Genomic DNA, 23,300 nt, shown 5'->3' on the forward strand with positions numbered 1-23,300 from the left:
CTTGGGTTTGAATAAACATGTGAATAATAATTAAAAAATAAACTAGTTCCTCAACATATTTATAGCATTAAATAGACACTTACATCGGCACGACGCGTCAGTCGTGCTCAAACTTCGTCGGAGTGCACTCGTTGGAAATTTCAAATTTCACCAAGGAAACCGCAATTCACCTAGCTCGATTCCAATTGGCTCATGTTAGTGACTTCACATGAAACATTGAACATCATTGGTTCCCTTGCTAGATTTGAAACAGTGCCACCTTGTGGCACATCATTCGTTTGAAAGAGCATAATCCGAGTAGTTGTTTAAAAAAATGAATGCCCAAGTGATTTGAAACAATCACACATATTTGCATCTTAATTGTGAAAAGATCATATATTTGGTTTATACCACAAGATTTCAAATACTGGACTGCTTCTTAATAATTATAAACATCATCAAGGCTTCCAGGGTGTTTATGTTGTTCCCTTCAAAACCTTCTTTGCTGCCGAGAAACATGATTATGTACTTTCCTTGTCAAAGTAATCAGAAGGGGAGCCCTCAAAGCATCAGCAAAAATGCAGTAACAGTTGCTGCTGAATAATAGTTTGCAGGAATCAATGGAGAGTCATTCTGTTGTTTAATTAGATTTACTTGTATGGTACAGCAAATATCAGACACTGGATTCATTTACTTATGCATTCCATTAGAAAAACATTCATGCCAGATGAAATTTCAATTCTTAACATCTTGTGGATGGCAGTTCATCTGCTGCCAAACATGCAGTAACATGGATTATACCTTGACCCTTTGCCACAGATTTTGTCTCAACACCACTGATAATTCAAGCAAACGCAGTTTTTTGTTTTTACCATCAGGTCAGAAACGCCAAATGTATACAGTGTACTGGAAAGCAGAGATATTAGATGCTGGTGTTAACCATTCTAGAAAGTCCCTTTTGTGTCTTTCTTTTGCAAAAATGTACACAAAATATAAACGTGACTTTTAAAAAGGTGTTTTTTGGATAACCTCCACAAAGCTGTAAGACAGGCACCAAATGGATATATTTTTTCCAGGTGAGACGACCGGTCTCTTTTCTGGTAGCTGCTACAGATTGTGACCACAGGATCTCATGACCAAAAGCTTTTTCCAGAATTCACTAATCCACTGTAGATATGAACTTATGAGCATGAAATGGAATTTAATCTGTGACGGACATTTCCCGGGCAGTTAACAGAATAAAGTGTTGCTTACTTCCTATTTTAGCACTGTAAAACACAACTGTACAAAATTTGAGTGCAACATGAACCTTTAAATAAGTTGGTTTTTTTTTACCTCAGATACCCCTCCTTTATGGTCATGATTCCCAAAAGCACACATTTAAAACAAAAGAAACTCTTAAAAAAAAAAAAAATTCCAAATGTTACACTGCTATTTTGACATCAGAATCAAGAAAACTTCTATCCCCTCAAATGTTATATTGGTACATTGATAAATACTGAATATCTTGTTTATCTTACTAGAGTGCAAAGCTTTGGTTACTGCTAAGTAAATTTCTTACATAACTCCAAAAATGTGTATTGCGGGTCATTATGGTTAAATAGGCTTGAAGGTAGATCCTGGATTTCCAGTCTCGCTGAGTTGACTTGATGGTCTGTCACCAGCAGTGACAATGTAGACTCATGAAGAGAACCGTGCCAATGGTTAAAACTGCTTCAATTATAAACCTTATAAACCTTCTCAAAGCAATGGGAGTCTGACCCCAAATCAATTGTTGGATTATAGTACCACTATATTTACCATGACTGAAGGGAGTGTTCAGACATTGATCAGAACAGTGTCTGAGGATTGACTCTGCATGATTGACTGGAGCTGGTTTCTTTTCATTTGACCCCATGGTGCTTTTGGTCAACAAGGCTCATGGGAAGGTAAAAACAAGCACAACAAAAAAAAATAGCACACAATACACAAAAGAATCTATAAAGCATGCAACACTTAGTGTAGTTTCTTTCAAAACAAAAAGTGACAAGCAATACAGCCCACCTGTTATTCATTCAGGATAAGTTTGCATTTGATCCTTTAATGCTGCAGTGCCTGATGCATATTTGTTATTTAATCTAATTTAAATAAGAAAAGCAGTAAACAATATTTTTGATGGAACTAAAATGTATTTGTGCAATATTAAGTTATGCCCTCATTAACAAATATACCGTTTCATAAAGGGCATAGCCTTTTGAACAAGGTTGTATAGATCCAAGTAAAGAGACCAGAAGATCAACACAATTTCTGACTCAAGCAAAAAAAAAAAAAAAGGAATAAAAACCCTTGGGAAAGTCAAATTCAACAACTTGCCTTAAAAAAGCTGTATGCGGTTTCATTTAGGTCAGTTTTCAATTTGTTTTCTTCTGATGATCTTTGCTTGAGTCACAAATTGTTAAGTAAGACTATTGAGCTTCTGGACATATAAATTAAATCTTTATATCTGTTTAATACAAAATGCTTAACTGCATATGTGAGGATGTTATACAAAAAATGCAACATAACTGCTTGAGGTGTAAATAAGAAATGCATCTATATTCGTCCAAGAGAAATTGATGACATATTTCTAAAGCTTGGCCTGTTCCTTCAGATTGAACGTTCAGGATGACAGTATAACGGCAGTCAGTGGTTCATTAGCTCACCCTCTTCCAAAATATGTAGAAAAGAGAATTAATTGAAATCTTGCCTGATGCAGCAGGAAAAAATGCAGCAATCATTCAACATGTATTAAAAGTTAAAGATGCATGCCTTGTGGTCACGATTGTTGATTTTTTTGAAGTGTTCCCTATTTTTTCCTTATAATTCTCTCATCTTTTAGTTTTGCTCTTCAATTTCTCGTTTGACCTCTGCTACATAATGGTGATCTTTCCCATGAGCAACCTCCATGATTGCCAGCGCCTGGAGGCAAAAAGAAAATAATTACCAAGGAAAAAACAGTGACAAGAATGGTAAAACCTCCTCTCTTGCTGGCACATTATTGGATTATTCTGTTTGAAATCTCAAATTGGCTTTCTAAACTTCTCTGAGTTTCTTAAAATTATTCTGACTGATGTTAAGAGTTTACAGGTCATTTCTGTCTCTTCATTTCTGTTAAAACCTTTTCAGAGTGGCATTTTTTTTTGCCCAGAGTCCCTTATTGTCTGACACGATACATCACCAAATGTTACTGTACCTTCTTCAGAGCCCTGACTCCTTGGGTCTTTCTCTCCAAACCCAAATATAGACGTCCCAGCTTCAGATACATAGACGCCACATTCAGGGAGTAGGCTGGATAGTGTATGCTGCAGAGTAAAAATATATCATATACTGAAGTGAGTGCTGATATTTTGGAGGAAACAAGGTATAAAAGTACTTCTAAAATCAACCCAGTCCAAATCTGTTTGGGGATTGCAAAACATGTTTAGAATAATAAATCAAAAATAAAAGAACCCAGTGAAATAGGGAGTAAAATAAAATTACTGATTGTTTTTCTGACACAAATTCTTATTACGTATATAAAACATAATTTACACCATTATATACTTAATACATCGTAAAGGGTAGCGCTTTTGTGGATTTGAGGTTTAAATGGCTTTAAACAGCATATGACTAACAGAAAAAGAATTGCTCCCATAAAGTCTCTGCTGTCTGGCCAAATTTGCCCAGCTCAAAAACCATGTCAGACAGAGCCCGAGGTCTTACAGTCCAACTGGTTTGCAGTGGATATCTATGCTGGAATAGCCAAAGCCATGTTGTACAGTTGATTTAGGGCAAGTCCCTCAGAGATCAAGTTACCTATATGGTTGAATGATCTTCTCTCCGTAACTCATAGCTCCGTCCCAGTCTTGCATGTAAAGACAGACACCCATGGCCTGATACATCATGTGCAACACATAGACATTGGTGTCATCGAATATAGCACCCATCTTCTCCTGGCTAAATTCACACATTTCAAGGAGCTCGCTGGGAGGTGCCCAAGAGTCAGGGAATAATAACATGAGTAATGGAGAGAAATACTGATAAGAAAAAGCTAAGACCAAATTTGTTTGGTACCAGAATGTGATTAAATCTGAGAAAAATACGAGAGAGGAAAGGATATTCTTGTAGTGTTTTGCCCTCCTAAACTCTTCAATTACATTCTTGGCATAACGGACCATGGATTGAATTTCTTCTGATTCTGGCAGAGAACTCAGCTTCCTGATCTTCATTTTTTCTTTGTCCTACAAAGAGGTGTAAAAAAAAAAAAATCAGAGACACAGTTATGCCATACAATTCAGTAACAGAACATTGACTTTGCCAGGTAAACATCAACACTGACGAATGTTGTTTAGAGTCTGTAATCAAAAAGCTAAATATGAAAACACCCTAAGAAAACACCTTTTTACACACACACATTTTGTGTGGGCTTTGCCCAGATGCCCATATGTTTAAAAGAAAATTACAGAATAAGTTGGATCAGGCATTAAATGGTCTTCAAGCGACCAAACTAATTATTAATTGTACCACAGCAGCACCTACCAGTAATTCAAAAAGGAACTGATACCTTAGACTTGGTGGTGCACTCAGTACACTGGCATGTGAAGAAGTAAGAATCCAATAACCTCTCTTTCCTATCTTCTGTAGGATACAGCAGGTCTATGTAACTGTTAAAGATCTAAGGAGAGAAGATAAATACCAAATTCAAGATGCACATCAAAACAAGCAACTATAGCTTTTTGTTTCAGTATTTGCACTTTTAGCACCATTGCTGTGAGACACTTACCTCATCTCCTGGGTTTATCTCCTTCACAGCTCTAACCTCAGCCATTGTGCCTTTATAGGTCACTATGACATTCGGGCTACAGCTGTGGTTCATTAGTGCAACACTAAAAGAAAAAAAAAAAGTACAAAATCCAGGATGCAATTAAGTGTAATATTGAAGAAGTGTAATTTCAACCCGAGACAGGAAAAAGAATAAGTGGAAGCAAGGAGACTGACGTGGTAAAACATGCATGACTGATTACATTTACAATGTGGTGGACCATTCATATTTGCAGAAAATCTCCACCAATCTAATCATTTGGTGTGTTTGTGGGAAAGGTTACAAGAATAAATAACAATGTGATTTTTTCCATTTTTCTTTCCAAATGTTTTCTGTAAGCCTGCCTTTCTCAGTGTGTACAAAAAAAGAAAACAAAAACACTGAATAGATAACGGGAGTACTGAAAAGTAATGATGTGTAGGCATGTGAAACTTACTCAGGGAAAACAGCTGAACCCAAATGGGAGAGTTCCTCATCCTCTATGGTAAAACCATTACAGTTAACCTGAAGACACAAAATAAGTTAAGGGGCAGACAAGGTGGGCACAGGTAAGCAGTGGTGGTGTAATTACACTTGCATCATCATGTCACCTCCAGTGCTACAGCAGGACAAGAGATCAAATGCAACTGTGTGCTATGGAACTAATCAGTTTCTGCAAGGGATGGGGGGGTGAAAGCCAAGTTTTGAGATAGTCAAGTAAAGCCTCCAGTAGCAGGGCAAACCCAACTGAAGACCCTGAAGTGAAATGAGGAACAGGATGTTTCATTGAAATAAGATGTGGTCCCTTGTATGGTGTTAAAGGGGGGTGGGGTCAGCGAGGCTTTCCTGTTATGTTTCCTTTATTTACTCGATTTGTGCTGCATAATGCTGCTGAGAATGCTGCTGCAAATATTGGAAGCTTCAGCTTCTCATTGTATAATTTATGGATGACTCTTGCTGACACATTAAAAAAGCAGAACTGATTTCTACCATGCTTTGGTCAATGCATTGCATGAATATTTGTATTTTTTACTTTTAGTATTCCAAAAATGTGGTTCAAATTCCAATAATTTCAGATAGAACTAGACAATTAGATGCATCTATAACCAGGCAAATGTTCAAATGTTAAGGGTATTAAAATAAAAAAAGATTTTAAATGACCTAAAGCCAAGCTGCAGGAAAACTGACAGCACATGCAAACATCAAATAACCTTATCGAACTTGAGAAGCATTATGTATATCATCTATTTATTTGTCTTTTGTTTTTTCAATTCCAAAGCAGCAATCAATAATTGGGGGAGTGTGACCCTTTTCCACTAAAAACAAGGATTCATATTAACCTGTGCAAAAAGTTCAGTGAGAGCCTGGTCATCTGGGAGGTTACTGATGTGTCTGGAGTAGAAGTGGTGCAGGGCTGCAATATCAGTCTGGTTCATTTCCTCCTTCTCACTGTCCATTTTATCTAAATCTGGAAGAGGAAATGAAACACAGACAGGAGCTGAATAAGGGCCACAAAAGAGGAGACCGGGACATCAAACAAGAATAGAAGAATAAAATAAGATTTACTTAACACTCTAAGCTCTTGTGAGCCTCCAAGGTGACTTGAAAATTTAAATTTTCTGCCTGTAAAGACAATCTAAATGATAATGCAAACATACACTAGGGTGGCACTTCTTTGTGCATGTTTTGTAATAGCGATTACAAAATAAATAGATGATTTGAGAATAAAAATGACAGAGGACTTTATTCCTGTTTTGTCTACACATGGCCATGACTTAGTCATTCAGATACAGCATGTCACAGCAGTTGGCCACATGTTACTGTCAGTCATACAAACACAGGTGGAAGACGACAGCAGCTGAGCCAGGCTTTGCTTCGTGTGCACAACAAACAGGTGATGATTTCATAACAATCTTCTGATGACACATCTGAGCCTTCAACAACAACTTAGATGAAACAATAAAACCTAATGTACGGGAGCTTAGACAATACGCATTTGGTTAATTTCTAGCAGTTTCAAATTCAAAATAGGATCTTTGCAATTATTGTGTTTATTGTGTTTCACACATACAAATATAAGCTAATTCATTACATCTCAAAGAATCCCTAGAAACTGAGAACCATGAAAAACGATCTTGTTGAGCACCTTGCTTAAGGGCACAGAGGCATTAGTTTTGGGGAGGGGAACACGAAATTACAGCACAATAAGACTTGGGATTTAAGTCCCAATGCTACGCAGACTTTGAATGAATGAAAGAGACAGAACCAGGACTGGAGGCTACAGCCAAGCCTATTAATAGACTCACTGAAATGACTGCAGAGACGCAAAAATATCTCTCTCTCGCGCACACACATGCACGCACGCACACACACAGGCAAACACACACTTTGTAAGTAAGAGTGCTCGCATATGTAACTAAACACAAAAGCGCACACATATTTGAAAGGCTGTAAAACATGTGGTGCAATTGAACTACACAGAATAAAAGAGATGTGTTTTCTTATCTTTAAAGCATCATTGTATAAAAAAAAAATCAACCACATTAGCATGAGTGTCTGTCAACGTAACCCGGTGCAGTTAAGCTGCAACAAGTCACAATAAATAATGACAATAAACAAATAATTAAAACCAAACCATTTTTACACAGTTCATTCAACTGGAAAGAGAACTGAGTTCCTTTATACCAATTAACTGGGTATATTAGTGAATATTTTGATATATACACACACACACACTTACGTGATTCAAACTCTTTGAGTAGTAGCAGTCTTTCTGAAGGAGTGCGCTCTGTTGTGACTCTCTGAAACAAAAGGAACACAACACGCAATCAGTGTTGTCACGAAAGGTACAATTAATCATAAAACAAGATAAATAACCTGCTTTTTCATCTGTTTTCTGTGATGTTTGTTCAGAAGACGTAAAACACAGGTGGACTTTGTAGGGTGTTAGTGTGTGGTCTACAGGCTGTCTGACACTATAATTGATATACGATTAGTCAATAATTGTATGTACTTATGTTTTTGTGGGGAAAGTAAAAATGTACTCGCTTCTCCATTGTGAAGATTTCTACATTTTGTCGTCCCAATATTCATGGTCCCTACTCTCAGTCCTAGACTCTTGCATTTTCGACTCTCTCTGCTTCCGAAAACACTTTCTTCTTCAACACGTACCAATTTCCTCAAGTACCCTGTAGGTTAACAGCGCCAAAGGCTGTTGTTGTTAACCCGGGCCTCGACAGATCCGTTATGAGATTTGTAAGTTCAATTCATATATTTTGTTTTGGCACAAGTTTTATGCTTGATACCCTTCCCAAAGCAACCCTCTACATGTAGTTGAACTTGCGACCTGCTCCGACAGATACTGCCTTGTCCCCCCCCGAGGCTGAATTTATCAGGCCTGTCCATAATTTAGAAATAAAATTGCTGGAAAAAAGTAGCAGTTGTGCTTACTGTTGAATTACTGCTTTTATGCAAGCTTCATTCATATTGATCACTGATGTCACTCTGTGCAAAATAACTGATAAACCCATTTTTGATGGTTTTATCTTTTAATATTTACCTGTTTTGTGATGATTCTGGCAACCAATCTGACTGTCTCTGAGGGACACCAGTTTTCCCCATGGGCAACCATCGCCACACATTCGAGTTTATGCATAGGCCAATCACCCCTCTGTGAAAAAACACAAAGTGGTTAATGGCCTACAAGGAAAACACACACACACACACACACACACACACACACACACTACCTGGCAGTCAACATTGCAGTAATAGGCCTGCTTGCATTTGCCACACTTGGAAAGGTCCTCTTTTCTGTAATAATGTAAAAAGACAACATGTTAGTCTATTAACCCAATGATTCAATGTGATGTGATGAAGAAGTGGCTGGGGCAGTTTTATCATAGAGTTACCACATAATCCACTGTGCATATTCATTTTTCAACCTTAGCTTTCAACAGGTGGCTGGTTAGGGCACCATAAATTCTCTACTATGAGACACGACTGACTTTGCTGTCACATCATTTCTCAAATCAAATGCTTGAAGAAAGTTTTCATCTGATGGAATCAATCCTTTATCAAAAACCTTTGACACCCTCCATGAGAGTTAAACCACAGAGGATTTGTGCAGGAAGTGACTACAAAACGGAAACAACTTATGTAGAAACACGATGAACATGAGCAGAGTACTTTCTCCTCTGTATAGGGGCAAACGTTAAGACACAAAGCTGAGGCCCAATTGGACACAGGCACCCCTGGCCTTCTCATCTCTTGGCCCCTCCTCTCCTTGGACACATGGGTAACTATATTTAGCACCCTAACCTTTTACTGCTCTACAAACCTTTATACAGCTTTGGTAGGACAAGTGTGTGTGAGAACAAAATATGAACGTGTATTGAATGGAAACCGATTTAACTGTCACTGCATTCTGAACCTTGAAAATGTCTGTCCTCTGTCCTCATCCAGAAAACACACAGTTTGGACTCCTGATGCCTCCTCGCTGTCTCCAATGATCTATTCTGGTATAAAGATGGGCAGAAAATATCAATGAAGACACTAAACGTCGGGTTGTAATTCGTCAACAAGGGAAAGCATAAAGTCTCGACTCTTCCTTTTATGACATTAGGCCAGATAGCGAAAGACGTAGTACTTGTCTTAGTCAGAAAACTAGGAGAAAAATCTGTTCCCTAAGCCAAGTATACTTTGCATAAGTTTTCATTGAGTGGATGGGAACGAGTTGTGTATTTCTTGTGCGTGTATAAAGCCGGATTGTATTATTTCAGCTCAAAATCGAAAGACAATATTCTGTGCGCTGCAATGCGTCCGTCAGGTGAGCAGCCTCACTGCAATGACCCATTTAAAGTCTGCACCAGCGAGGCAGGGGTCCAGAAGGTTGCAAGCTAACCTAGCAAGGTAAGAGGGATAGCCAGCACTTAAGTGGAGAGCTCATGGCTCGAAACTTACTTGAAGTTTACGTTACGATAGAGACAAATTTCAAAAAAGAAAGCGAGAGCAGCCGGAAGGTAATAGATACAAAAGTGTGTTTTCTGCCACTTGGGGAGGAAGTGATGTGCTGTGGTACCTGGTGAAGCAGTGTTCACAGTGCGCTCCCCGCTCATTCACAGTCAGCACGTAGGCGTACGCTGGGCAGGAGAACACCAGCTCCCCCACCGCGAAAACCCTCAGCGCCCTCAGGCCCCGACCTCTGTCCGGACTCAGGAACCTCTCTGTCCCCTCGATACCTTCGTTCTTCATAGTTTGTTCTGTTTACGGGTCCACGGTTTGACGAGAGTAAGAAAGACACTACACCTGTTTCTGCTGACTGGGCTCACTAATCAGCTTCAGGGCAGGCGGAGCGCCTTCTTCCTCTCCGGTACTCTCCGTGTCTGGGGTTGGTTTTGTCGCCCCCTGCTGGACAGGCGACAACAAACCCTGCACACGGAGACCCTCACCAGCTAGAAAACAAGAATATAATCCCCAAAGTATCCTTCCATAACGGTAATTGCAATGTTTACTTTTCATGTATTCTCTTTGAGGCATTTTCACGTGTGAAAGTTGAATTGCTTTTATATACCAACCAGAAAACAATACACAATGCACCTTGACCCCCTGTGTGTCCCCTTGTAAGTGATGCTGTGGAGGAGCAGTAGGGAAGATTCAGTTTGCTCTCCAGCCCAAAGTGATTAACAAACTTACATTTCTACTATTTAGACTATTCCTACTATTTTGAAGACAGTCACTTTTCTTGTTGAAAATTCTCAACTCAAAGTTTGCAAAAATGCAATACCCAAAAGCCCCATGTAACTATAATTACCGTCACCAACTAAAGCAGACCAGAACACCAACACTTTTATGTATATAAATGCATTTATTTAAGTTAATCATTTCTCTTCATTCAAAGTTGAATTTCTGCAGTATCTATAAAACAGGGAACAGTTAGAAGCGCTGTACAGTCTGACAACAAAACTAGGAACCTGCGGCTGAGTACACTGTGTATATATGTACATACTGTACACACACTGATGTAGGTATATACAAAAATATACACTTTTACAAGTGTGACTCCTCATGTTGTATCTTTCACCTCATAATTTTAACAAGAAGCCACATTCCACATCACCCAGTAGCTCATGCTCTTCCCACTGGTTTACCATTTCATCTCATTGTCAGTCATTGTTGGTTGACTAATTTGGTTTGTTGTTTACGTTCAACCCTCCTGACCCAGCACACGTTTAGTGTTTTCAGTCAAACTAAAAGATGATGAATTGAGCTGAGCTTAATCAGTCCTGAGCTAAATCTCTCAGCAGGACTGTCTTCTGTGAGATATATCAATCCTATTTTATATCCCAGCGTTGAATTTGCTCATATTCACTTTATAGAAGATGCTTGTCTGCAAGTTTAACGTTCTTCTTTTCCGTATTACAACGATGCATTAAGCCACTTCCACAGTGTTACACATGCCCAGAGTTGGGCCAGCATCCTTAGTTTCAAACACATTTGCCCATTAGGATGCCTTATATTGCAGGGTGTTTGTCACATTAAATCAGGAAGCTGCAAGTTTTATACTCATGGTGAAGTGTAAAACTGACACATTTCCAGCAGCTGAGAGCCGCCAAGGTCGAACTGAGTCCAGAAAGAACTATGAAATACACACCATACTGTAATGTGACAACACTGAATGAGTTATGTGCAACTCATCCTGTATTTTCTGTTTTCACCCTTCTCAGTATTCCTCACACAGAAAAAACAGGAAGGGACTTTGGCACATTGTGCTAAAGATGTAAACATTTAATCATCCTATCAAAAATCAGGCGCTGGACAACTTAATTATTACAGTCATTTCCTTTGTGTATTTAAAGAAAAATAAAAAAAAAACAACCCAAATTTCATCATCATAAGAATAAAAATCAAAAGGCTTTGAATAAACCACCGTAGCAGATACTATTGCAATGGTCATTCAGGTGTGTGCAGTTGGTTCCTGTTCTGTGGCATTAATAGGCTCTCCATCATCTGGCCACATGAGCAGGATTGAAGAACAGTTTACAAAAAAGGGGATGGGAATAAAGTATGAAATGCTGTTGTGGTGGATCATTGGTTTATTATCTCGAGTACCCTTTTCTGGTTCTCCAAAACACATAACGATAGAGGGCGCTACACACCCTGAAAAGAAAAAAACAAAACAGCAACAGCATTTCATCCTTTAGAAACAAGCTTCAGAGATAAAGACTCAAATCTGATATCCTGCAATGTTCTTGCTGTGAGGAAACAACCTGCTACTGTGCTATTGCAGCCATCATGGATGCTTCATTCTTCGATGTTATCAGTGCATTCCACTACGCGCTTGAGACATGACAATTGTTCTCACACCAGTGAAGGAGATTTCAGTGAAAACTTGACAACAATACCAAATGCACCTGACTAACCCCTGTAAGACTTTAGATCAGCTCAACAACATATGAACTACAATGCTCAAAAAGAGAAAAGGATGTAAAATAAACATTTTCTGCAAAACATCGCAAGCCTCACTGAAGTAGTATGCATGTGCAGCACCATGTAGCAGTAAATGGGAATTTATGTGAATGGGACACCGCCATCTTCACACTTGGTCCATGGAAAGGGACTGTGTGTCAACCAATGTTCTAATTACCACCCGATTCACAATTGAGCAACTTCTCTGTAATATTTTATACATATGCAAAAATACAGACAACTTAGGCATAATTTTCTCTTGCAAACAGATTCACAAAAATATTCTCTTCCATTATCTTAACTTAAATCTGATTTGCGACTTTGTCTCTGATCACTGTCCATTCTCCCCTTTTCTGACATCGAAGCCGGGGTAGCGGGTGGGTCCCACTCTGGCCACACATGTAGCACAATGCAGTAACCTATCAAGTCACAGGACAGGCTTTTTAAGCAGCTGCTGTTTCAGCTAACCTTCTGAACCCCTTTCACTCTATCTAGACGGGTGTGTGTATAAGAATGTAAGACAAGGCAAAAGAAAAAAGGTAGAGAATGGCATGAGAGTTATAATACATCAAACACAGCCATCTGTCAGATTTGGGAGTTCAAGAAAACAACAAGAACAAAGAAGCATTTACAAGAAAAGATGCAAATACGGGATATTTGATATTAATGATCCTTGAGGCTGAACTATAGTAGGATATGGAAAATGCAATTTTTGGGCAATATCTGTCTCAAATATAACTTGAAAGAAGTTTTGTGTAAATGCAGGTTCCTTCAAGCTGCCAAGTGGTAAGTCCTCCACCATTACTGTTTTCCGATTAGTGAGCAACTATCCGGTTTAAGAGCCGTGACTAAAAAGTGACAGTAAAACTCATGAAAGAATAGTTACAAGTTGCACTGAGATCATGAAATTGGAGAGAGTCAAGTGCTGCCGATGGTCCTAGTGACACTTTTAGGTTAAGTTAAACTAAGAAGTGACAACATTCCATTAGAGATCCAGTCTTAAACATACTGGAAAGTATGGGAATTGTTTTAATGGTTTTAGTAAACGGGGGTTGCTCAAATAATCCCGCATTGTCCTGCTTGTACGATCACAACTAAGTACAGTTTGAGCAGAGACAGTAACATTTTGTGGCACTTTAAAATGTACAAAAAAAATGTGGGCTTTTTTGTCACGCTACAAACGAAAGGAAGAAAAAGGAAAGAAGAGCATTAACCAAAAACACCACTGACCGAGTTAAGCACCAGATTGTTGTTGGATGGTTAAGGCCCGCATTAATGTCCAAGTTTTCAAAAATAACATGATGGATTAGCTGACAATATTTTTTAACATGAAGAGATTACATAATTAATTATGATACAAATCCCATGAATTTTTCTTGTTACATTTTTCTCCCCAGGCAAGCTTGAGTAATTGAGGCTTTAAAGAGAAGGTGGGACCTGTGAGAACAGGCAGTGTGTAATATGAATCTGTATCTTATGGGATACCTCATTATTGCGATATTATAGATGCAATGATGAGCAATTCTTGTTAACTCTGGAGGGAAAGTGGGGGTGTGATTAGAAGTGGCCTACGCTGAAAACAGCCGCTCCTCGACGAACAATCACAGCAGCATCAATGAAGAATAAGCATCAAAAAGATTTTGTTTTCCAGGGGAGCACGCAATATTTCCTTTTGAAATTCGGTTCCACTTTTGAACAAAGGTGAAAAAAAAAAAAGACGTCTTTTTCTCAGTGTAGTCTCTCTCGAGATGTGACCTAGGAGCAAAGATGCTGTGGCGTAGCAGCCAGTGCTACAGCCTGGGGACAAAAGAATTATCAGCGTGGGCTCCGAGGGTCTGCCAGAGTTCCTTAGGAACTCTACAACCCAAACCAAACAAGTGCTGGTCCCCCTTCCTTAACACCTAACTTTGTCAGACGCTTCAGATACAATTTAGGAAAATAAACAGATCACTTGATTTTCTCTGAGAACCATCCATCTTCTCTGTTGATCCGGTTAACCACTAAGAATAGATGGAAGGAGAAGGAAAAGCTTGGGGGAACTGAGACATTTTCCAGCACTCACAAGACTCCGCAACCTTCTTGACAACCTGAAGAACCCAAGGGCCGTCTGTCGTTACAGGCCAGGAGGTGCGACAACACATGATTCTTTTGAGACAGGGAAACAGCATCTGCGTCCCCAAATAGACAATTAACCGAAAGAAATAAAAATATTAAGAAAATAAAATTATCATAAAGTAAAAACATGAAAGAGTTCAAAGTCCCCAGCACTAAAGAAAATGAAAAGAAAATTCACACATTGTTTGCCTCTGGAACCATCAATGAACAAACACTGAGGTATGTGGTTTGGATGGAAAGCCTCATCAATGCTTTTTTTTTTTCCTCATCATCCCCATCCACCTAACAGTCAGCTTCATCTTGAGTCCAACCGGGTCTAAACCCCCTCTCCCCCAATGTGTGTGGCTCTTTGTTGAGAAGGACGAGGTGGAGGGGTGGAGAGGGGTATAGACATCATCGGCTGCATCTTTGACTGACGAGAAGGATTAATTCATCTGCCGAGATTGTCTTTCTCCTTGAGTTTACATCCATCCTCTGATACATGTCTGAGTCTGTTGGTGTCTCTTTTCACTGCTGGACTCTAGGATTGTAAGTTCAGGGTGAACTTCCACTGCTGGTTGAGGCTGGGGCTGCAGACCTCCACAGTGAGTCCGCCCATCCTGGCACTGCGGCTGTCCAGACACAGGTTGCTGCCCACGTGACGAAGCTTCGAGTTTGACTCTATTTGCTCCCATTTCTGGTGACAGGTTTATGACAATGTAACGACAGATTTTTGACAGTGAAAATATCAGAGAAAAAAATGCAAAGCACTTTTGGTTTTGTGTACAGGTTTTTTTTTTGCCCCGTGTTTTGATTGAAAAGTGCAGCAGCAGTGAAGGGCAGTGGTTTACCTGTCTGCTATCATTTTCTCGACAGCCTTGTAGTTTGATGAGCGAGCCGGCTGTTCTGTCCACCACCGTCAGACACAAGTCCATGTGCTTGACTGACTTGTCCTTGGTGAGGGCCCATTCCTTCACAAAAAATACGAGCGCAAACATCAATCAATACAATATTCTTCAACCTCCATAAACCTAGGGTCAAACGAGACCCTGTTTTTCTTAATTTTCTGTTGCTGCAAACACATGAAATACGAGAACATTTGTCGGTAAAATTCACATGCGATGACTAAGTCTATTACCTGAAAAATAATGCCGAGGATGCAAATTTAATGGGAGAATTAGTAGTCAATTAATATCTACGACTTTCTTTGCTATTTAATGGAGAATTAAATAACACAGTGGGTGAGAAGATGAGTGAGCGGATGGCCCGCAGGTGTTGCAGTATTAATAACTCTGCAGTAGTTTTGATTGGGGGCCTGTGGCAACATCCCTTGAAAAGAGTGTTGAGAAGCAGATTCTTCACACTGATGTGGGCTCTATTTAAACTCTGGCAAAACAAGTTCAGACTTTTTTTTATAATGGGCTGTGTGAAAATGTGTTTTTAATGAAACAATGAAAGCAATGAACACAGTTCACGCAGAGAAGACATTTGAAACACTATCCTCTCTCTGATTACTTAAAACTCATAAGTAAGTCCTTGTCCTCTCTCAAAATTGGTGAGTTTAAATAGCGAATGTCTTTGACTTGCAGTGACTGACATAAATGCATTTTGCTGCGACACACACACATAGGCAGCAGTATAAAAATAAGCAATGCCGTTTCTGTTGTGCGAGGCGTATACACCAGCCAGTCTATTTCAGGAATGAACTATTTCAAAACATGAAGACATCAACACACTGTCGCATTCCTCCACTTTGTGACACTCATACTTAGCATGTGCATTCCATATCTAGAGTGCTCCCAGAGGTGATCACTTCCCGACAAACCATATCAACACCAGTCATTTATCTGCGACTTCAGTAAACATGCAAGTTTGTTATTGACAGGAAGTTACCAAACCTGAGCTGAACCCAAAATAATGTTACATGTTGTTGAGTGTTACTTGAAATCTTGTGCAGGCAGAGGCACCCTCCGTGTGTGGAATATACCAAATATAAGCATGTTGTGCACTTGCCAATCCTTGTGTATTTGACTGTGCTCTTTAAAGAGCAGTAAAAATATGGCACAGTGAACTCTACCTCTTTTGTTCCTTGCTGGAGAAATTAATAAAATGCTGCATTATGACAGGAATGCACCCACAAGGCGCCTGACCACACCTATTGCTTCCCACGGTGCTGGCAAAGTGGGTAAGGGCTGTATCAGCAAAGCCGATATCAGAACACCCCCTCACTCACTAAGTCCTAGCGGTTAATTGAAATACAGGAGATGTCCACTGCTCTGCAACCTCCAAGCAGGCATTTAGTTTATGACCGTGTAAATCCACTGTCATTACAAGCCTTAAAGGCACAGCATTACGGTACTAACTGTATATTTCACACAGGGTTTGTGGTGTCAGTACAGTTCACCTTACAGATACGTACTTGTCTTTTCACCACAGGTGCCACCACCCGTCACCCAGGTATCCAGAGTAATGTTCGAACAAGCTGACCTGTGTCTGTCTTTGTGGTAACACTACCTGGTTTCCCCCTGCATTGTGACACTCATAAACGCCCACCACCCCGTCAGCAAAGTGACCCAGGGTGTCCAGACAGTTCCCTCCCTGCTGCAAGGCTCCAAACGCGATGTCCTGGTGATCCGGGACCCTGGGGAGGACAAAAAGGAGGCAGAGCGTAAATTGAGCAAGGCTCAATCTTTCTTCTTGCTTTTCAGACAGATGTCATTGATAAACACATTATGGTGTGTGATGGACACGTCACCTGTCTCTGGCAGCAATTAAGCAAGAAGAGGGAACAAGTACATGGAAAAAAAGTCTTCGGTTAATTTTGACTACTGAATTGATTACGGATTCAATGAAATTACTGATTAATTACAGATTCACTGAACAGATTCAACGCCTGCATTCATGATGAAGCACAAATCTATTATCTTAATGACTCTAGGTCAGGATCTGGTGTTGGTCTGGTGGAAAACACTATTGTTGTCATCAAAGTGTCGGTAAGTGAGTGGTTCAGAATAGATATGTTGTAATTACCGACAACTAGAAAATACATTTCATCTTAACATTCAGAATGGCAACTACATTTGCTTGTACTTGTTAAATTATTTTGTGGTTGAAACTAGGTCACCGGTTTTTGAGCCTGTTAATGTGCACGCCTAGAGTGTCTGAAGGAGGTAAGTGACATGTTCAACCCAAAGTCTCCATGGCAGGTTTTGGGTGAAGATCCAAAAGAACACCAGAAGGATAGAATACAGCAGCGAGTGTAAATCCTTCTTCTAATTCAAAATATAGCTGGTACGGATAATTTAGCCAAGAGCTGTGCGTCATGACACACCAACTGGTCACATGATTATTTACACAGAGCTTATTATGGAATCTATATGTTAAGTGGACACCCAGAACTGTTACATTGCCATTAAACATACCGTTGAAATCCAACCCGGACGGCATTTGAGTGCTACATAGTAGGTATGGCTGTAATAGCACAGTAATTCCAAAAGTATTTACTCTAGTAGTATTGAGTTAATCCAAAAGGGAAGTATTTCTTGAATAAATCTTATCAGTGACATTTAAATAAATATCACTTTTAAAAAGGAAACGTAAGCAAGAAATGTAAGCTTAGGAAAGAGATCTTCATATGACTTACATGTTTGTTTATCTAATAGTTTAGTGGTAAAATTAAGTTAAAGACCGAAGAGCCAGCAGCAGCCGCAGCTCAGACAAACGCAGAAATTGATTACAACCGGAAAAACAGCCTCACTACATGCGTCCATGAAGTATGTAATTCCACAATAGGTACCTTAGCTTACTAAGCTCAAACACTCATTGTCTTACCGCAGCTCTGGGTAAACATTCTCCAGGTACCATTTAAAGGGCTTGCAGGCTAATCTCTTCTTCATCTCCAAGCGACTCTGAATACTGACGGGGAGAGGAAGGAAGAGAAAGAGAACAAGAAAGAGAAGGTTACTCACTTGTGGTTTTTCCAAATGTGACTGAATTATAGCTCTACTGAAAAGACAGAATAGGGAGTCCCTTTTCTCATCTGTAGTTGGAAGGGAAAGGCCTTATGTGTTTCCGCTGGAAGTTTGGGTAGAAATTCTGCGCTAAAGTGAAACTGCTTCACGGCAGCATTTACTAATATAAAAGTACATCAGTATAAATAGAAAAAAAGCAAACATTTTTCATGTAAAGACAAAAACTGGCCCATTAGGTTGACATATTACACACAGCGTCGTTAAATGATTACATATATACCTGTATCTTCCTCTCATCTTTAATTTGTTCTGAAATAGTGGATCCACATTTATTGAAATTAAACATTGTGTGACACCGAAACCTTGTTCAGAGGGCAAAGTATGGGTCGCTGTTTGGAAGCGAAGGCTTTGCACTCCAACTCTGACAGGCTGCCTTTCACCAGAATGTAAAACAATGACATTTATTATAACTGCATTTGGCAGCTGGGTTCAGTCTCCTGAAATACTGTGATTTCTTTTGTAATGCTAAATTTATAAATGAGGCAAAAAAAAATGCTGCAGCCATGTTCAAGATCTGTCAGACTTTAACTATGAACTGTGGAACTTTAACTAAATGCCGACACCAACACTGGACCATACAAAGCCGATTTTTAGGTAGCATTATTGAGTAATATAAATACTACAGATTCTAAAAAACAAAACAAAAATGTTAAATTTAGTATTCTTATAATTCAGTAGTTACACTATTATAACTATATTATTTCCCATCCATTTTAATTATTCAATTTATTTCAATTCCCCCCCCCAAAAAAAAAAATCAAACAGCAGATTACATTCGTAATCCTCTTACTTTATCAAGTTACACTTGCTTGTTAGTAATAAATAACAACCATGGAGAAAGGGAATGCCATTATTCTTGTCCTTTAATTTTGGAAGAAAGTGATACGATAAATCAAATATTATCGCAAAGGCAGGCATTTTACAAAAAATGTCAAATGGCTGTTGACATAATAAACCCATATGAACACAAAGGTTGGAGATGAAGCCAACTGATGCTACAGTCAGATCTACATTAATTTCCTCACCATGGCTAGTGATGTAAGTTCAAGCGTTCGAAATACTTTAATACAGACACAAATTGATTCACTTCAAGCCTTCAAACTTAATGCATCGTGTTCAGAATCCATCCATCCTCTCATTAATCCTCGCAGTTAATTTTGACTTTCTCCTCTTTGAAAAAAATGCAGAAAGACTTTCAACGCTCTTACCCCTGCACATCAGACAATGAGGCAGTCTTGATCATCGCAAATGAGGCGCCCACATTTTAGCTTCTTTAGAGGCACATTAGCTGCCTAAAAGCTGTAAATGGCTCCTTTTTACGGTGGACATAGCGCTAATTAGAAACCCAGTTAATGACCCCGTGCTTGTGGCAGCCTTTGAATTTTCCAATTTTAGCTGCATTTGTCTAACCACATCCGAGGGGTTCAGTCATAGGGGAACTTACTTGCCGTAGGGCACGTTTCTCGCAGAAGGGACGGCGGCGTAGTAGAAGTTTTTGTACTCGTCCATCCACACCTCTGCTGCTCTCCTTGTGTTCCTGAGAGGAAGGGAAGAAAGGAAAAACATGGAAGGCGGTGTGACGGACGACATAACAAGACATGAGGGATTCAAGTTAGTGAAAGAGAGAAAAAACAAGCCAGGGAGACGAAGATAAGGAGGGAAATAAGAATGAAAACCATGAGATAGAATGGAGAAAGTGGCCAGCAGAGTGAGACAGAAATCAAGGTCAGCGGGATGGAGGAATGTGTCGGATTGGAGCAGAGTAACATCTTTGGGATGTCATGTAAGCAGCCGCTATCAGCAGGATTTTTGTCAGTATATCCTTTCTGATCATGATGTCAGAAATCATTACCAAAACCACATTACTTTCTAGATGAATAATTTTTAATCGGATTCTAGGGGCTGAAATGTGCACTGAATTCAATATTCAGTTTGACCACGACTGAGAACGACACCAGATGCAGTTTTAAATATTCCAACAGTAATTTGATCCTAAAGAGTTCCTTCCACTTTATGCATGAAATCTTTCATTATTGTCAGTCGAGACCAGCATAACAATGCTACCGGCAGAAGTCTCTGTAGTTCAACCCGATTTTACCCTGAATACAGATGTATTGTCCCAGCTAGGACTTTGTGTACCTAAAAGTGCTTTTACACTAATTTTTATACGTCTATCTAGCATGTCTGGTGTGATATATAGTATACGCCTGTAAGAAAAAATAAAAAGTCATCCAAATAAATGACGCCCCCCCAACCACACACGCATGCATGTACACAGGATGCCTGCCAACAGAGAAAGCAGGGATGTGCGTCTTTTCATAATACTTGAAGCCAAGATGTAAAACTAAATGCCTCCAAAAGCACAGCCGTTCCGCAGTCGGAGGCCTCATTATTGCTGACGTATAAAACACCCCAGTGCTCATCAATAAATAAATAATATCTTGACTTGTTGGAAAGGATTATGTAACTACCAAGCTTAACTTTATGTAACAGACGAGGGATCTAATGACAATGTGGTCGATGCAACTAAGCAGAACATAAAAAACAAAACATCAACAATCGGTTTTCTGAGAAGTCAGCCCTACAATAGAACACTGTTGATCAGCGACCATCCGATTTTGCAGCACACTGAAGAGCAACACACGCAAAGACAGATCCTCCATATTTAGTGGGTAAATGAAAAGAATAATCTTGAAAAATTATTGTTGAAGAAAATATGGCTTACAATATTAACTCAACAGTGGCCAATCCAGAGGGTCACAGTACAGCTGTTGACTGATCAGTTGGATCAGATCATTTTCTAAATGGGTTTTATGAGGAATCGGGGTGGAGAAATGTGAATTGCACTGGTACAACAACCGGGCAAACTCATGCCATGAAATATCTAGAAACTGAAAGGAGAAAATGTTCAAGTACCTTCTCATAGGGCTATAAAGGGCTTCAATTACAAATTGAGGAAATGCCAACATTTCCTCAATTCTTATTGAAGTCTCAGTGGATGCCATTACAGAACTGAAGACACCCAGGAGAGAAATAAAGAGTAGCGCTCCATGTCTGTTTTGGTGAGTGTTTTGTCCATCGTGCCGTGTTTGTGTCACCTTGCAAACACCGTGCCGCTCCCCCCGGGGAAGGTATAAGGATGTTGTTTTCTGAAGACGTGTCCAACTCTGCTGCATGGGATGATCTCGAGGCTTCCACCACACTGCCACACACGGAATGAGATCTCTGAAACGCAACAGACGTGCACAGTTAATTCAAGCCAGTGAGCAAGCTAAGGCTTCGGCATCCTGTGAATGTTTCCAGGATACTAGAACTGTCAGGTTCCAGCGCCCGAATCCATCAAATGAATGAAAACAGTAAAGTGAGTGTCAAAACTAAAAATCCACTTCTATATTATGATTCATTCTTGCAGCTGTGACTTTTCAACATTTTTCCAATTAAATTCAAATGACTGAAAGAGGGGGGACACAGCTGTTATTACCGCCTCGCAACATTTGCCAGTGATCTCTGTTCTGCACAAAGAATCATTTTCACATTATTGCAATAATGTTTGCAGATCAACTGGTTTCCAGAAGACTTTGACTCAATGTGACCTGAGCACTGCTGCTATTTCTCATGTGTTTGGCCTGGAGACACTGATGACATCATGCCTTAATCACAGCAGGAAACGTCCAGGGTGTAATTTAAGCAACAACTCTCACGGGACAGTGGACTTATAACAGGAATGCCAATGTTTGTTCGGCAGGAAGAGCGACGTGTTGAGGTTTGTGGGTAAGCATAATATGAATTCATCTAACAGTAAAGTCAGTTAAGCTCTTTAGTGGAAATCTGGGAAGTTTTCGGGAGTTGCGTGATGAATTTAGGGGCGGTGTGGCGCAGGAGGTAGAGCAATCATCTTTGGAACCGAACATTCCTGGTTTGATTCCCGGCTCCTCCGTGTGTCGAAGTGGTGTTGAGCAAGACACTGAACCCCTAACTGCTCCCCTGACGCTGGTCAACAGCCTGCCTCCTGCTCATGGTTCATCCATGATGGGTTAATTGCAGAGAATGAATTTCCCCATGGGAATTGATAAAGAATGAATTATTATTACTATTATTAATTTCAATGATGAAAACATGTAACAATCATTTTGGACTAGCCCGCTTATGCCATTATTATTGCAAAATGGAAATTGAGAGATTACCTAGAAAATAAGATATTACTTTTTGCTAATTATCCTATGTTTGTTTTTTGTTTTTTTTTTGAAACTTCAGAACTTTTTTTCCCCATCATTGGCTTACTTAGGCTCTCCACAAATTCAACCCATTATTTTAAAAGTCTAAATAAATGACTAAATAAAACTCTGCCACCTCAAATCAACAAAAACTAACACAATTACAACAAAAATAACATTTACAAATGACTGAAATAAATATTGTTATATGTAACATTCAGATGGGCTGGTGTGTGTGTGAGTGTGTGCGTGTGTGTGTACGTGTGTGTGTGTGTGTGTGTGTGTACACTGTGTAACGCATCTTTGGCTCCTTTGTTTCAGGATACATGATCTGAAACCCTGCGACTTGCACAGCTCTGCATACACTATGTGCTTTGTACAGTATGTCCTAACTTGCAGCAAGCACTGCCCTCATCAGCGGCAATGTTAACGGTTCTTCTTTGTCACTTTACATAAATTCATAGTTTTCAAGTTTTATCTGTACCGTGATAAGCAGAATTGCCTTGTAACTTGAAGACACCCATGCCAGACTAATGCCTGTCTATCAATTAAGATCCACTGTGACATTTACATGGAAACAAGCTCTGCACTCACCCAGGTTTTCTCCTCCCCACACATCCATCATCATGTCATACTTCCCCAGCTTTTCAAAGTATTCCTTATCCATGACAAATAGGCCTCCAGCTATCATAGGAGTCCTGGTTTGGCAACAAGAGG

At 39.6% G+C, this 23,300-nt stretch overlaps 2 protein-coding genes across 4 annotated transcripts in view; both read right to left on the minus strand.

The window, feature by feature from the left end:
* Positions 1 to 600: 600 nt before the first annotated feature.
* Positions 601 to 10,109, minus strand: smyd2a (SET and MYND domain containing 2a). The gene is made up of 12 exons (XM_086175181.1): positions 9,858 to 10,109; positions 8,527 to 8,590; positions 8,337 to 8,447; positions 7,518 to 7,578; positions 6,118 to 6,245; positions 5,235 to 5,302; positions 4,760 to 4,862; positions 4,541 to 4,651; positions 4,097 to 4,217; positions 3,793 to 3,967; positions 3,191 to 3,299; positions 601 to 2,916 (listed from the first exon to the last, which is right to left on the minus strand). The coding sequence occupies exons 1-12, from the start codon at positions 10,028 to 10,030 to the stop codon at positions 2,833 to 2,835; spliced, it is 1,308 nt and encodes a 435-aa protein (XP_086031307.1). The 5' UTR covers positions 10,031 to 10,109; the 3' UTR covers positions 601 to 2,832.
* Positions 10,110 to 10,623: 514 nt separating this feature from the next.
* The window catches only part of galnt2 (UDP-N-acetyl-alpha-D-galactosamine:polypeptide N-acetylgalactosaminyltransferase 2), a 59,714-nt gene continuing 47,037 nt past the window's right edge, over positions 10,624 to 23,300 (minus strand). For all 3 annotated transcript variants that reach the window (XM_086175071.1, XM_086175072.1, XM_086175073.1), the window contains 7 exons: positions 23,178 to 23,281; positions 21,468 to 21,594; positions 19,814 to 19,906; positions 18,170 to 18,253; positions 16,853 to 16,979; positions 15,190 to 15,309; positions 10,624 to 15,035 (listed from right to left, as the gene is read on the minus strand). In XM_086175071.1, coding sequence (XP_086031197.1) covers positions 14,880 to 15,035; positions 15,190 to 15,309; positions 16,853 to 16,979; positions 18,170 to 18,253; positions 19,814 to 19,906; positions 21,468 to 21,594; positions 23,178 to 23,281 — 811 coding nt within the window. In that variant the 3' untranslated portion in view covers positions 10,624 to 14,879. The remainder of the gene's footprint in view (positions 15,036 to 15,189; positions 15,310 to 16,852; positions 16,980 to 18,169; positions 18,254 to 19,813; positions 19,907 to 21,467; positions 21,595 to 23,177; positions 23,282 to 23,300) is intronic.

The sequence above is a fragment of the Fistularia commersonii genome, chromosome 27 (assembly GCF_037954325.1).
Source record: "Fistularia commersonii isolate RoL2024-O1a breed Wild chromosome 27, RoL_Fcom_v1.0, whole genome shotgun sequence".
Taxonomy (NCBI): domain Eukaryota; kingdom Metazoa; phylum Chordata; class Actinopteri; order Syngnathiformes; family Fistulariidae; genus Fistularia; species Fistularia commersonii.

What these genes read in the sequence shown, in the direction of transcription:
- smyd2a (XM_086175181.1), bottom strand. Translation starts at nt 10,030, where the DNA reads ATGAAGAACGAAGGTATCGAGGGGACAGAGAGGTTCCTGAGTCCGGAC. An exon ending in ACTGCAATGTTGACTGCCAG is followed by an intron (nt 8,448 to 8,526) that starts GTAGTGTGTGTG and finishes GTTTTTTCACAG; the next exon opens with AGGGGTGATTGGCCTATGCA. An exon ending in GAGTCAGGGCTCTGAAGAAG is followed by an intron (nt 2,917 to 3,190) that starts GTACAGTAACAT and finishes TTTTGCCTCCAG; the next exon opens with GCGCTGGCAATCATGGAGGT.